At 45.6% G+C, this 15,278-nt stretch overlaps 1 protein-coding gene across 1 annotated transcript in view; it reads left to right on the top strand.

Moving 5' to 3' along the window:
• DENND6A (DENN domain containing 6A) overlaps positions 1 to 15,278 on the top strand; it is a 54,749-nt gene that overhangs the window by 16,522 nt on the left and 22,949 nt on the right. Inside the window, exons 5-14 of the mRNA XM_040408693.1 lie at positions 727 to 807; positions 1,594 to 1,699; positions 4,628 to 4,707; positions 6,309 to 6,371; positions 6,534 to 6,589; positions 6,896 to 7,018; positions 10,689 to 10,784; positions 11,854 to 11,948; positions 13,513 to 13,578; positions 13,654 to 13,718. Coding sequence (XP_040264627.1) covers positions 727 to 807; positions 1,594 to 1,699; positions 4,628 to 4,707; positions 6,309 to 6,371; positions 6,534 to 6,589; positions 6,896 to 7,018; positions 10,689 to 10,784; positions 11,854 to 11,948; positions 13,513 to 13,578; positions 13,654 to 13,718 — 831 coding nt within the window. The remainder of the gene's footprint in view (positions 1 to 726; positions 808 to 1,593; positions 1,700 to 4,627; positions 4,708 to 6,308; positions 6,372 to 6,533; positions 6,590 to 6,895; positions 7,019 to 10,688; positions 10,785 to 11,853; positions 11,949 to 13,512; positions 13,579 to 13,653; positions 13,719 to 15,278) is intronic.

The raw sequence follows: 15,278 nt of genomic DNA on the forward strand, positions 1-15,278 counted from the left end.
TTATAAGACGCACGGCCATTTCCCCCCCACTTTAGGGGGGGGAAGTGCATCTTATAAAGCGAAAAATGCGGTAGCTATTGCTGTGGTCTAACTGGCTCCTAAAATCGATAGAATTGTGCCAGTTTCTGTGTTAAATTGTTTTCCATGGCTTAAATATCGATGACTTCTCTTTTGGGACTTTCAGCACCCCCCCTCCCCTTGAAGGCAGCATTGCACTGCTCAGGCGAGTCCGGCTGCCGCCTTCCTTGTATCCCAGGAACAGCGCTGTCCATCGTATATTGGCTGTGCTTGGCATTGCAGCTCTGTGCTTTTCAGTTGAACAGGACTGAGCTGCAGCAAGGCCACGTAACCGATCAACTTGACCTCTCAAAGATTTTAATTAGTAGTAGTCGGAGTGCTGAGACCCCCGCCCGTCGCTAGAATGAGGAGAGAGTTGCGCTCGCATATTGCATTCTGTTTCCTTGCTGCAGGAGAGGAAGCACTCTGTCCTCAATATAAAGTCTATAGGCCCTTCCCGATCCCGTGTGAGTGTGATCGGTGGGGCTCCGAGTGCTGGTACGACATACCAAAAGTTTTATGAAAGCTCAATGACCCTTTAGGAAGTACAGAGAGGTGCAGCTATGAACACGGCAGAAATGGCCCAGTTGTGCACAGTCCTGGGTGTAGGACAGAAGGGTTGATTCTTCTCTTTCTAATCTCATGTATCACTTCTGGGTTTTTCAACAGAAAGATCCCGCCTGTTTCTATGGTTATGTCTATTTCCGCCAAGTCCGAGACAAGACGTTGAAAAGAGGTTATTTCCAAAAGGTAATTACTAAGGCTGGTCCGTTTCTTCTGTGCTTTCTGGGTATCAAAGAGTATTTGATCAGTTATTTGCATCTATGTACAGTATTCAGCATCTCATAGGTCTATAGTGTCAGGTGAAACCCCCAGTGGGCCCCCTAGTCCCCCACCCCCTGCACAAGACTGACGGAACTACCTATACACAGGCAGCGCTCAAAGCCTCCACCAGCCTATGGTCTTATAAAAATGCGGAACGCACATTGCTGTGTCTGTGTTTTGCGGATCCGCAAAACATGTTATGGACGTGTGAATGGACCCTTAGTCCCATTCAGGTGAATGGGATTGAGCTGCAATACCAAGCGCAACCACTAATACAATCAGTGGTGCCATGCTTGGTATAGATTAAAGAGGCCATGGCGCTGGTCCGCTAACACTTCAAACAGCTGATTGGGGGAGGCGGGGTGTCTTGGGTTTTGGACCCGCACCTATCAGTATTAAAGGGATTATCCAACCTCAAAAATGGCCCCCCAGACAGATTGTACTTGTCTCGCTCCCTGGCACCTGTGACACTTCTGATGGCTGCATGGCCGCAGCTGCCTCCCTAGCATTGGCGGTCTTGCCTGCATCAGAAGCAACGTGGGTGCCGAGGAGCGAGGTAAGTACAATCGGTGTGGGGGGCCATTTTTGGGGTTGGATAACCCCTTTCAATTCTGTGGGGTTATCTAGTCCTGTGTGATACGCTGGACAGGGGGAAACGTTTGCGTGGGCTTCTCTGTGATTTGGTAATGTGTTTGTGTTTTGTTCCTTCAGTCCTTAGTTTTGATAAGTAAGCTGCCGTACATCAATTTCTTCCACACGGTGGTGAAGCAGATCGCCCCGGAGTACTTTGAGAGGAACGATCCGTGCTTGGAAGCAGGTAACGTTTATCGGCTGATCTTTCGGAACCTATTCTTGGGCGGTTTATTGAGAGAGTCTCAAAGGGACTGTCACTTCAGCAATTGGCATTTATCGTGTAGATGCAGTGAATACAAGGCACTTACTAATGTACTGTGATTGTCCATATTGCCCCCTTTGCAGGCTTCATAAATTTTTCCATCACTGCAGCACAGATTTGAGGTGGTCGGGAAAGGAGCTGCTGCGCATGCGTGCCTATGCTCAGTCCTACAGTCCCGGCCACCCGAAAGGCTGGTGCTTTTTCCTGTAGTGTGCAAGCACGACCACCGCTGCTGGATTGCAGGGTGGTCATAACCCCTGGATACCAGCAACGTATAATGCGATGGAAAAATGAATGATGCCAGCAAAGGAGGCAATATGGACAATGACAATACCTTAGTAAGTGCCTTGTATTCACTGCATCTACATGATAAATGCCACTTTGCTAAAGGGAGAACACCCCTTAAGGCTTTCCTTACCGATTTTGTGTCCCTGGAAATGCAGTTCACCTCACCATTAGGGGGCACCATGTCAGTAGGAGAACAATCCAAACCACTGTTTCTGTAGCTCCCATATAAGTGATGAGAGGTACAGATCCACAGAGAGCTCACGGCTCCTTCCATAATCTGGCCACCTCTTTAATTCTGGAGGAGGCCAATGCATCCAGTCTGAGAGTCGGTAGAGCCGGGTTCCCGAGCTGAGACGTGAATTTATTGGTATTTGATGGCATATTTCTTTGGCAGCCTATGCCCCTCAGACCCGACACACGTTTATTACCAGTCGGACATCAGCAGACGGCTTATACCTGATTATGCGTGCTGTAAATGAACTGCCATTTTACTTAACATATAAATAATTAATCAGATCCTTTATGTCCTGCTGAATCTTAAATACCCACCTATTATTGCTCACTGATTTAAAGGGGTTGCCCAGGTTTATTTTTTTTAAAGGCCATGAAGATATTTAACTTAGGGTACTTTCACACTTGCGTTGTTTGATTCCGGCAGGCAGTTCCGTTGCCTGAACTGCCTGCCTGATCAGGCAAACTGTATGCAAGCGCATACATCAGGCAAATGCCTGTTCAGTCAGAAAAATGCATTGCTATACCGGATCCGTTTTTCCGGTGTCATCCGTCAAAACTGATCCAGTATTTATCTTTTCCACATTTTTAAAGGTCTGCGCGTACCGGATCCGTCAGTGCGGCAATTTGAATGCTGGATCCAGCACTAATACATACCGTGTTAATTTTTTGGGGCCGGAGATAAAACCACAGCATCCTACGGTATTATCTCCGTCCTGAAAAGGCAAAAGACTAAACTGAAGACATCCTGATGCATCCTGAACGGATTGCTCTCCATTCAGAATGCATTGGGATAAAACTGATCAGTTCTTTTCCGGTATTGAGCCCCTAGGACGGAACTCTATGCCGGAACAGAAAAACGCTTGTGAAAAGTTATACTCGCTGTATTAAAATAGTAACAAAGAAATTATAGCCCTCACCCTGTGCCCCCTCTGTTCCAGCATTGCCACTCAGTTGACGTAGCAGCACGTAGTATACATTGTGCCCTAAAGTTTTTTTATTTTTTATTTATTTATTTAAAAAAATATATATTTCATAATGGGGAATTCGGAGTTAGTAGTGGCATTTGCAAAGAGGGTCTCTCATTCTGGAGGACCTGTCCTGTCCTGTGTTACACAAACAACCCATTAATATGAATGGACACTGTGTAATGCTTCATTTCTCCTGCTGTGGCGCTGCAGAGAAATGAAACATTTGCTTGCCAGGGTCCCCAGCAGAATACAGCTGATCACCGGGGTGGGGTCCCAGCAGAATACAGGTGATCACCGGGGTGGGGTCCCAGCAGAACAGTTTACTATGAAGAAACCCTTCTAACAGGTAAGGATTGTCCAAAGTGGAGAACCTCTGTAAGTTCAATGCGTATAGTTCGTGGGTGGCCAGAGTGGCTGCTTTTTAGGAGAACCTCCGTGTATGACATCCATATTCTCTCCAAGGGCATTTGGACAGTGTCTTGATAATCTCTGTAAGGCCTCCTGCACATGACCGTATCAGTTTTGCGATCTTCAAATTGTGAATCCGTAAAATACAGATGCGGTCTGTGTGCATCCCGCGATTATGCGGGACCTACTGTAAAAGAGAATTTTTTTTTTGTCTGCAAAACGGACAAGAATGGGACAGGTTCTATAATTTGGGGCCCGGCCGCACGAATGTGGATAGCTCACGGATGACATTTATGTGCTTTTAGGTTTTTAGCGGTCTGTAGAAATGAATGGGTCTGTGTGTGATGCGCAAAAAATGCGGATCAGACACTGACAAAAAATACGGTCATGTAAATGAGGCCTAAGGGCGCAATCACACGACCGTATGTATTTTGAAGTCCACGAATATATAACGTCTGTGTTGCATCCATGAGATGCATTTTTCGGCCAAGTATAGGACATGTTCTATCTTTTTGCGGAATGGACTTACGGATGCAGAAAGCACAAGGATGTATTCCGTGTGCTTTCCGCAAAATACAGAACACGTCGTATTCTTGGCTGTAGATGTGGACCATGGGCCCAGTGAAGTCAGTGGGTCCACAAAAAATATGGATTTAACACAGATGTCATCTGTATTTTGCGGATCCGCATTTTGCAGACTGCAAAATAACTATGGTCATATGAATGTACTCTTACTTTCAGTGCTTGCCTTTTGGGAGTCTAGGGACGCTATAATGGCAGGCTCTACCTCTGTAATGGCAGATATTGCTAAGAAATAATTTCAACATGAACTCTCTTGTTTTGCGCCTTCTTTGGAACTTTCCGTAATCATTGCATTTTCCATACCACATTTTGACCACTGGGGGCATACTTTCTAGTTATTCTGTCTGTATTGTCACTCTCCTCCCTGTAGCTTGCAGTGAAATAGACCGGTGGCCTCCGCCTGTGCCAGGGAAGACTTTGCTTTTGCCGATCATGGGGCTTGTAATAAAGGTACATTCTCATTCTTCTTTTAAGTCATCCGTTTTTTACTGTAATATACTATAAAGTATAGATTAGTTGACCAAACATGAATGTCTTCTCTTTGGGGAATAAGCCTCAACCTCCTTCAGCCACTTATCTATCTTGCAAACATAAGGATCAGGCATATAAAAAATCTGACATGCCCGACCCCTCTTTTTCCCTAACGTCTATCATAGGGACACCCCAATACACATTAGGTAGTCGACCAGTCCCCTGAAATTGGTGAGTTTACCTGCCATTCTTTCTTATGTATTCGGTCACCTTCAAGGGGTTGTCCCATTACAACAGCTTAATTCCAAGCCATAGGGAATAAACTAGAATGGTGGCCGTGTTCCCCTTTTGGGAATGGCGCAGCGGTTGAACATGCCCGCTGCTGCTCTATTCAACTCTATGGGGCTGCCAGAGATAGTTAAGAGCTTGTATTCGGCCATCTCTAGCAGTCCCATAGAGTTAAATGGAGATGCAGCATACATGCTCAGCCGCTGCTCCATTCCAAAAGGGGCAACAGGGACCCCCTGAGGTCGGATCTCCATCGATCAGACACTTATTCCTTTTCCCGTGGATAGGGGTTAAGTTGTAAAGGGACAACACCTTTACCATAGCATATGATAACAGACATGTCTAGTGCTGGGTCTGCATAGGCACTGGTGCGGTCAGTCTGTTTGTAGCAGCTGTCCTGTGCAAATCTTGGTAACCAGTGAGAACTTTTTCATCATCTGTCTATGCCATAGAAAACAATATTTTGTCCTTCTTCAGTCCTGTAAGGCCTCTTGCACACGGCCGTTGTGCGGCCGTTCCGTGCATTGGGGACCGCAATTCGTGCAGAGGGTGGGACCCATTCGACTTGAATGGGTCCATGGTATGTCTGCACCACAAAAAAAACAACATATTGTTTTGCGGTGCGGAACCACGGAAAGAAACACCACGGAGTGCTTATGGTGTTCCGTTCCGTGACTCTGTTCCGCATCTCCGGAATTGCGGACCCAATCAAGTGAATGGGTCCGCATCCGTGATGCGGGGTGCACATGGCCGGTGGCCTTAGATTGCCGACCCGTCGTTTGCGGACCGCAATACAGCCACGGCCGTGTGCATGAGGCATAAAAATGGCATGATGTTGCAAAAAAAAAAAAAAAAAAAAATCACCTACCTGTGCCTAAGGGCTCATGCACACGAACATATTTTCTTTCAGTGTCTATTCGGGTCTTTTTTGGCGGACCGTATGCAGAACCATTTATTTCAGTGGGCCCGCAAAAACAAAACAAAACAGAAGTTACTCCGTGTGCATTCTGTTTCCATGTGTCCGTTCCGCAAAACAAAAATAGAACAGGTCCTATGGTTGTCCGCATTACGGACAAGGATAGGACCGTTCTATTAGGAGCCAGCTGTTCCGTTCCGTAAAATACAGAATGCACACGGACTTCATCCGTACTTTTTTTTGTGGATCCGTGTTTTACGGACCGCAAAATCCATACGGTCGTGTGCATGAGTACTTAATAAAAAAAAGTACGTGCAAATTGTGCTATGCAATGTACACCTACTGTACACACACAACTCTCTCGATCTCTTCCAAGGTGCGGATTCCGACGCGTCACGACAAACCAGGGACAACACAATTGGTGGAGATGACACCGCAGGTTAGCCAAATCTCATTTTATTAACTTTTGCTTCTTCTACGGAGGGAATCTTCAGTCTGTGACTCCAACTCCAAGCATGTCCTGACTGTCTACAGCTCGTAACACCATAAAGCAATGTATTCTTACATGGTCCTTTATTTTTTATTTTTGGTTTAATTTCAGAATGATGCACAGATCTCGGTGTCATTACCAACCATCCATGAAGTCGATCTGTTCAGGTAACTGAGACATTTCCGGTTTCTTAATATGTCTGACATGGTTGGATGTTAGAGGGGTAACAACTGGCTACAACAGGTCATGGACATTGTAATGCATGAGATTATCCCTAGCCTTAGAGGGGTTGTCCCATCTGGACATAAATGTCCCATAGGTGCATGTCCTGTCTCAAGAATGGGGAGCTCAAGTGTGGTGTCCTCTCTCTTCATTCCAAAAATACCCGAGCAAGTACTTTTCATATCAGAGCCTCGTTTTTGAGATGGGAGCTAGTCCTAGAGGTCGTAATACTGACATGTTGCTTTTTGCAGGTGCTTCTTACCGGTCTTCTTCCATATTCAGCTGCTTTGGGAACTTGTGTTATTGGGGGAACCACTTGTAGTCATGGCCCCGTCGCCATCACAGTCTTCAGAGACGGTACTGGCTCTTGTGGGGTAAGTATCCATTTGGGGTTCTCCTGAGCTGTAGATTGCTGGTTATGGATGAATGGTTTAGTGTCGGTGTAAATTCTGTCCTGTAGGTTGTGTAAATGCAGGGGCTGTGGTTGTCCACAAATTACCTACAGTCCTGGGCGGTGCGTGTGGACCGGTCTGTATGAAAGAGGAGCAATTTTATCTTGTGTACAAACATTTTATCTAATCTTAATAAGATTTTTTTATGGACAAAAACAGGGAGATGGAAACAGGTTATTGACTTGCGTTTGGGATGCTGACGAAAGGGTCACTAATCAGTTTTTATTTTCTAATTTGTAGATTTTTTTTTTTTTTTTTTTTCAATTCCTTTTTCTGTACATGATTATGAGGGCGGACATCTTTTCTCAGCTACTATTTACAGTGGTTCGGACACCTTCTTTACAGCAGCCATATGGCCCCCAAGAGCCCATAGACTGGAGATGTTCATTGACTTCAATGAGCTAGTCTTGTGGGCATGCTATGTGGCCTGTGCAGAAGTCATTGTGCAGGGAGGGGCAGTAGATATGCTGTGACCATCGCCTATTGGGGATGGTGGACCCTATGTTGTATGTATATGTGTGTGTGTGTATATATATATATATATATTATATTCTCTGTTGTAATTCTGTTTATAATAATAATGAGATGACTGCTGAGAAGAAATCTCTATAGAACAGGAAGTGTCAGCCCATTATTATAGTGACATGGAAAATTACAAATCAATCACCAAAAATTCTTAAATATGTCTTAACACAGAACCTTGATTTTAAAGGGAACCTTTCACCTGGAAAAGACAATTTACACTAATCACAGTACCTTAAAGTATCTCTCATAGTGTGCCCAAAGATGTATTCATATCTTCTTTCTGCGTTGTGCTGTCTCATAAAATCGACTTATAATACTGTGTTTGGCACCTTTTTGAAGTCACGGGGGCAGCGGCCTCCTTGACTCAGCCGTCGGATAAGCCCGCCCCTATGCCGCTCCTCCGCATATTGATGGACATTTTCCCCTGTAGCCGTGACCGCGCTCTTCTCGCGCATGCGTCGTGCGTGTCCTGCCACAGCATGATCCCGGCCACGGCTCCCTCCCTCCCTGGCATCTTCTTGTTCACTGCGCCTGCACCGTTCCTATACATCGCGCTCGTGCCCATCGCTTCTCACCTGCGGCGTGAGCGCAATCACTGTCTGCTTGCACTGCAGCGCAGGCGCAGTGAACATGCAGATGCCAGGGAGGGAGCCGTAGCCAGGATCGCGCTGTGGCAGGACGCGCACAGCGCATGCCCGAGAAGAGCGCGGTCACGGCTACAGGGAAAAATGTCCATCAATATGCGGAGGAGCGGCATAGGGGCGGGCTTATCCGACGGCTGAGTCAAGGAGGCCGCTGTCCCCGTGACTTCAGCACGACTTCAAAAAGGTGACAAACACAGTTTTATAAGTCGATTTTATGAGACAGCACAACGCAGAAAGAAGATATGAATACATCTTTGGGCACACTATGAGAGATACTTTAAGGTACTGTGATTAGAGTAAATTGTCTTTTCCAGGTGACAGGTTCCCTTAAAACAGAAGGTCATTTGATAACACATTTCCTTTAAATGGAGCAGATAAGCTAACATTTCTTGTATTCTGTACATGCTGCTTCATAGACAGAATATAGATCAACATAAATGGCCGCCTGCATTCTGCTGAGGGACACACAGCAATGCTTTCATATTAGCTGAACACACTTGATTGGAATTGGAGCGATTTCAGTAGTAAATCCAGTATATAATATCTATGTGTGCAGTTCTCTAATATATTCTGCAGGTAAACTGCCCTGTGAAGGACGTAATGCAATCCAAACCAAATGGAGAAATTGCGCGGCTCTCCCGAGGTGTGTGATGCCATTACAGCTTTATCAGACCGTCTCAGATCAGTGCTTGATGAATAACCAAATCGTCCTAATTTCTAGATACCAGACGTTTCGGTCAAAATGTGACCTTCCCTGGATAAGCGGGCTCACGCTGCCTGTGTCATCGTCATTTCTGAGATTCGGGAAAGCATAGACTTGGGTGCATAAAAGTTTACCAAACTATGATAAATGATATATACAAAAGATAACATTACAACGTAAAGCAAGTAACAGTCACCAAAGCCGTGAAGAAATGGGCGAGCTCCCCATCGACCAGTTTCCCAATATGGCACCCCGCTGACGCCCATATGACACAAACAGAGGTATTGTTAGCAAGACGCATCTTAGCCTGAGGATATCTTCAATGGTGCTAAGCTAGATGTTTTCTAGCCTCCTGGACCCTCCTAATAGACTTCAGTGTGCAGTATGCATGTACAGTTACTTCAGGAATGCGGCCGGGTATCACCAACTACATTACTAGGAATTAAAGGGGAAAGAACCCCCCAAAAATTGAAATTGGGCCAATTATGTTGTTCAGCATGCACTGATCTGAGCCTGGCAGTCTAATAAAGCTGTAATCGATTCACACAGCTTGGAAGAGCCGTGGAATTCCTCTATACTGTCAAGTAACAACCTATTGCTCTTAGGGTAGACTACATGCTGCATGGTTGTGATGTGGCCGAGGACCACGTGGACATGTGAGCCGCCGCGGCTCCAATTAACTTATTAGGTCCACCTGTGGATAGGTCATCAATGGTAAAAAGCGGACAAGCCCTTGAAATGCTCTGGTATAAACAAAACTATAGTTGCCTATTTTTCTGCTCAGATATCAATATCAAAGTGCTGCCACCTACTGGTTCTCTTTGTAACTGTCCTAAAGAAAATCCCCTTTGTGGAATGCTTTCTTATGTTGCTGATTACAGGAAACAAATTCTAATATTTTGAGTTGGAAGAAGCAGTATGAACCGCAATGCCTCAATTGTGCGTCCTGCTAATAACTGGGAACTACACTTTTGTATTCTTCCTGCGAGACGTTCCATCAATGTGATTTTCTCCAGTAAGTCAGTGCGAGGCGCACATGCCCGCAGTCTTTAATGTGCATACAGTCAGTTACCTGATTGATTTTATGCATACATTTGCAGTAAAAAAAGTATGTGAATCCTTTCTGCATTGATCATTTATAAAATTTGCTCTGATTCCTCGCAAGAAACTCATAGGCTCCTTTTAATCCACCTGAGCTCTCAGCTGTGTGCCCCGGCTATGTAAACCATGCCCAGTCCATAGGAACCAAAATGGCAGCGGTCACAGGATTTGATGACACGACTCCTTTCTTAGCCATCCACAGCCGCATCCTCTCCTACATAGGATAGGTCATCCGTATCAAATCCACTGAAAACCCCTTAAACCTCTCTTCCACATTGCTGACCCTGTGAAATACTGTGGATTTGGTGCATGCGAGTCTGCAGTGTATCTGTCCCGTGTGGACGTATCCTACGGATAGAGCTGCTGCTGCAAAATTCATAGCATTTAAAGGGGTTCTCCAGGCTTTTAATATTGATGACCTATCCTCAGGCCATGAATATCAGATTGGTGGGGGTCCGACTCCCGGCACCCCCGCCGATCATATGAAGAGAGCGCACACACCGCGCATGTCATTCAGCTCTCCTCTGCCAAGTTCTACATTATCTAAAACGGAAGGCGCCATGTTGCATTTCTCAACTGAAACAGCATTTGCTTCTTTTCATCTTTTTTGTGCATTTAGGTGCATTTCTCCGTTGAAATACTGCAGCGATTTCAGACCCTACTTCACCATCCACGACGCAGAATTCAAAGAGTACACAACCCGCACACAGGCACCGTATGTATTCTCGGAGTAATCCATTACTGGGGGAAGGTCTAACTGCCAAAAATACCAGATGACTGGATTTACCTCCGTCCATTAGAATATGGAACCTAAATAACCTATCATAGCTGTGTTCTAAACAAGGGCGTCCTAGTGTGAACAGAGTCTGCTAAAATCTCATTTTGTAATTAAAGGGCATCTGTCAGCAGTTTTGTATCTATGACACTGGCTGACCTGTTACACGTGCACTTGGCAGCTGAAGGCATCTGTGTTGGTCCCATGATCATATGTGCCCACATTGCTGAGAAAAATGATGTTTTATGATATGCAAATGAGCCTCTAGGAGCAACGGGGGCGTTGTCCTTACACCTAGAGACTCTGCTCTCTCTGCAACTGCTGTCGCACCCTGTACACTTTGATTGACAGGGCCAGGTGTGATGATGTTTACACTGCCTGGTCTTGTCAAAGTGCAGAGGGTGCAGCAGTTGCAGAGAGAGCAGAGCCTTTTAGGTGTAACGGCAAATCCCTCATTGCTCCTAGAGCCTCCTTTGCATATATTAAAACTTCATATGTGCCCGCATTGCTGAGAAAAATTAACATGGGACCAACACAGCTGCCAAGAGCGCACATGCAACAGGTCAACCAGTGTCATAGGTACAAGTCTGCTGGCAGATGCACAATACTTTTAGGGTATTGGACGTCTGCCTTGGCATCTGTCCTGCCCAGCATGTAGTTGCTTCTCTCCATGCTCGACGTCAGAGTGTGCCTGGCAAGCAGACAAGTCTGTTCAGTCCCCTAGAAAAAGATTCAGCCATGTTAACCCCTGCATGACTGCGGTTCCTGCTTCCTGATCCCTTTCCATAGACTGAAAACGGTCGCTCAGCCAGTCACTGGCTTAGGTAGGTCACTGCTGCGGCCAGTGGGTGGCTGAGCAAAGTTGTAGAACCTCTTTAAAGATGGATGTAGTAAATGTGAAAGCTGGCGGTGTGTGGTGTGGCACTGTTATACGGTTAATGGGAGAAGTGGTGTTCATCTCCATGCTGATGCTGCATTATTACACTCTCTCTTGTGTTCCTCTCCTCAGACCGTCCGTTATCTTCGGCGTCACCAATCCATTTTTTGCTAAAACTCTGCAGCACTGGCCGCATATAATCCGCATTGGGGATGTGAAACTGGCAGGTAAAAACTACTCGGAATATAAACGACACTGCTTTGTGAAGGCTTGCTTTTTGTCGCCATTCCTTTTTGCCATTGCATTGCTATCTTTGCATCAAAATGGAAGTAAAGGTAGAGCTTCACGGAGTTGCCTTCCTCTGTTGTTCCCTTCTGTACTATTCATTTGAAAGGGGACTGAGCTGCAGTACCATGCACAGCCAGTACCGAATGAATGGCGCTGTTCCTGGTAAACAGTGAAGAGACAGCAGCACTCGCCCAAGTGCAGCAGCCCCTTCACTCAGCTGATTGGTTGGGGTGCTAGGAGTCAGATTGGCTCTGATCTCATATCCATAGCCTGTACACAGGATAGGCCATCAGTATCGGATCATGGGCATTGAGTGCCAGGCATCCTCACCGATCAGCTGACTGGAGGCAGTGCAGCACCAGGGCGCGCGCTGAGGTCCTTATTTACCAGGAACATTTGTTACCGGCTGTGCATGATACTGCCCTTTAGTCCCATTCACTGAACTACAGCAAAGTGCAGTACCACACACAACCACTTCAAAATGTATGGCACTGTTCCTGGTAAACAGTGACGAGGCCGCAGCACTTGCCCGAGTGCTGCACCCACTTTGGTCAGCAGATCAGTAGGGGTGGTGGGAGTTAGACCCGCAACAACCTTACATTGATGGCCCATCCTAAGAATAGTTCTGTTGATATTAAAGTCCTGGAAAACTTTTTTAAAGGGGTTGTGTCACTTCAGTAAGTGGCATTTATCATGTAGAGAAAGTTAATACAAGGCCCTTACTAATGTATTGTGATTGTCCATATTGCTTCCTTTACTGGCTAGACTCCTTTTTCCATCACATTATACTCTGCTCATTTCCGTGGTTACGACCACATTGTAATCCAGCAGGGGTGGTCGTGCTTGCACACTATAGGAAAAAGCTCCAGCCTATGTGCGCTCCCACGGTCCCGGCCACAGAGAAGCCAATGCTTTTTCTTATAGTGTGCAAGCACGACCACCACTGATGGATTGCAGGGTGGTCGTAACCCCGGAAATGAGCAGTGTATAATGTGATGGAAAAATGAGTCTAGCCAGCAAAGGAAGCAATATGGACAATCACAATACATTAGTAAGTGCCTTGTATTAATTTTCACTACATGATAAATGCCATTTGCTGAAGTCAGACAACCCCTTTAAGTATTCAGGGAGTTTGATTCTCGTTATCAGAAAAAAACGAGATCTGGCTGAAATTTGGATCTGTTTAAATGAAAAAAAAAAATGTATAAAGAATACCGCCCTGGACGCTGTTGGAAGAGACAAGCGGTCAGACCGCCTGAAAAAGGGAGACAGCAGGATCGAACAGTAAAAATCTGCCGTTCAGTTGTTTCCCTGCCCTGGAGAGTCAGTGCATTTGAGATGGGAAATTAGATCTTGAGCCACATTGCGGATAGGAGCTGATGTGAATGATCCCTGTACAGTGCTGTGGAATATGTTGGCGCCATGAAGTCAGTGCATTTCTAGATTTTGCATGGCAGGAGTGAACTGTACCCCTGTGAACATCCAGTGTTGCTTTCACTGCAGGAGACGTGCCCAAACAGGTCAAAGTAAAGAAACTGAAGACACTAAAGACCTTGGATTCAAAGCCCGGTGAGTGTGCGGCTGTACTATGCCTATTATTATATGAAACTATTACGTGTCCTTACAGTTTTCTTTTCTCTGCAGGGGTGTATAGCTCTTATAAGCCGTATCTGAACAAAGACGAGGAAATAATCAAGCAGTTGCAGAAGGTAATTATGAAACGTTTGCAATACTGCGGGTCCCCTGCTTCTAAACTGGTCCTTAAAGGGGTTGTCCATGTAAAAATAATAATGACCTGTCCTCAGAATAGGTTATCGTTATCACATCAGAGGGGGTCAGTGTCCCGGCACACCGCCGATCATTCACCTCAGTGGGGATGAGCTGCGAATAGGTCATGTGACCGATGTATGGTGATATCACATGACCTAGGAAGAGGCCACCAATATTAACAACTTGTGGATGTCCAAAAATAAAAATAAAAATGGAGACAGCACGTCCAAAAGGTGGATTTTTATTCCAGATGTAACGTTTCGGCTTAGTGTTTTTTCTAGGAAGAGGCCAGGCGCTTCTTAGGCTTCGTTCACATCAGCGTTCAGCCTTTCCTTTCTCCTGCTCCGTTATAGCACTAGGAGAATGGAAAGGACGGATTCAGCACATAACGGAACCTCAGGACCCCATAGACTATAATGGGGTCCATTAGGTTTCCGCTCAGAGGAAGATTTTGGAGCGGAGACAAAAGTTGTGCAAGCAGGACTTTTGTCTCTGCTTCAAAAATCTTCCTCTGAGCTGAAACATAACGGACCCCATTATAGTGTATGGGGTGCTTGGGTTCCGTTCGGTTCAGAAATGTGCAGAATCCGTTCTCCTGGTCCTATTACGGAGCAGGAGAACGAAAAGGCTGAACGGTGATGTGAACGAAGCCTAACAGTTGATCGGTGGGGGTCAGACACCCAAAGTGTAGGTCATCAATATAAATTACTGGATGACCCCTTTTAAAGCAGGTGGGACTACAGTAAGGATCTGCAGAAAGTCAGAGGAGTCTCATACCATACCCGCTTTTACCTAGAAGTCTTTTTTTAGTCCATCTCTAAATGGATCTGGAATTGCCAGATTATCCCTTTTTCTGGATTAATTGGGCAGTCATAGAAAGTGATATAAAACTCTAATTTTATAGAAGCTTCAGCAAAAATGCCCAAAATAAGATAACGCAGCCTGCAGCAGTGTAGCATTAAAAAGGGTCCATTGAGGTCAATAGGTGACCATGTAATGGATCACGTCTGATCCTCTAGAGGCAGAAACATTTCTCTTTTTTTACAGCAGTTCTCCTTCTAGTTCATCCCTTTATATACATGGCAACCATTGCTTCTTGCTAAACATAAACCACTTCCTACAAAACAAAGAGCCTGAGGAAGGATCTTGCTTAATCAGAGCATGGCCACCGTTGCTAATATGTGAGTTCTGCTGACAAAAGTAAAATTGACTGGCTGTAAAGTCAAGCAGAATGGCATGGTCACATCATACCGGGAGACTGACCCCGGTGATCACTGACTGTCACGGTTCTGCCAGGCGTGTTACATGTTTTTTCAGGGCAGAGTATACATTCTGGAGTCAGTAACCTCCTATAACGCTCTATGTGATAGATGGAGCAGACAGTGCACAAGGCACAGTATCATCTCTTAGGTCATTACATTTGCAGCTTTCTCCACTTAAATGCCATTTACTGAAGTGAGACAACCCCTTTAAGTGTGCAAGCACGACCACCGCTGATG

The sequence above is a fragment of the Bufo bufo genome, chromosome 9, assembly GCF_905171765.1.
Source record: "Bufo bufo chromosome 9, aBufBuf1.1, whole genome shotgun sequence".
NCBI lineage: Eukaryota > Metazoa > Chordata > Amphibia > Anura > Bufonidae > Bufo > Bufo bufo.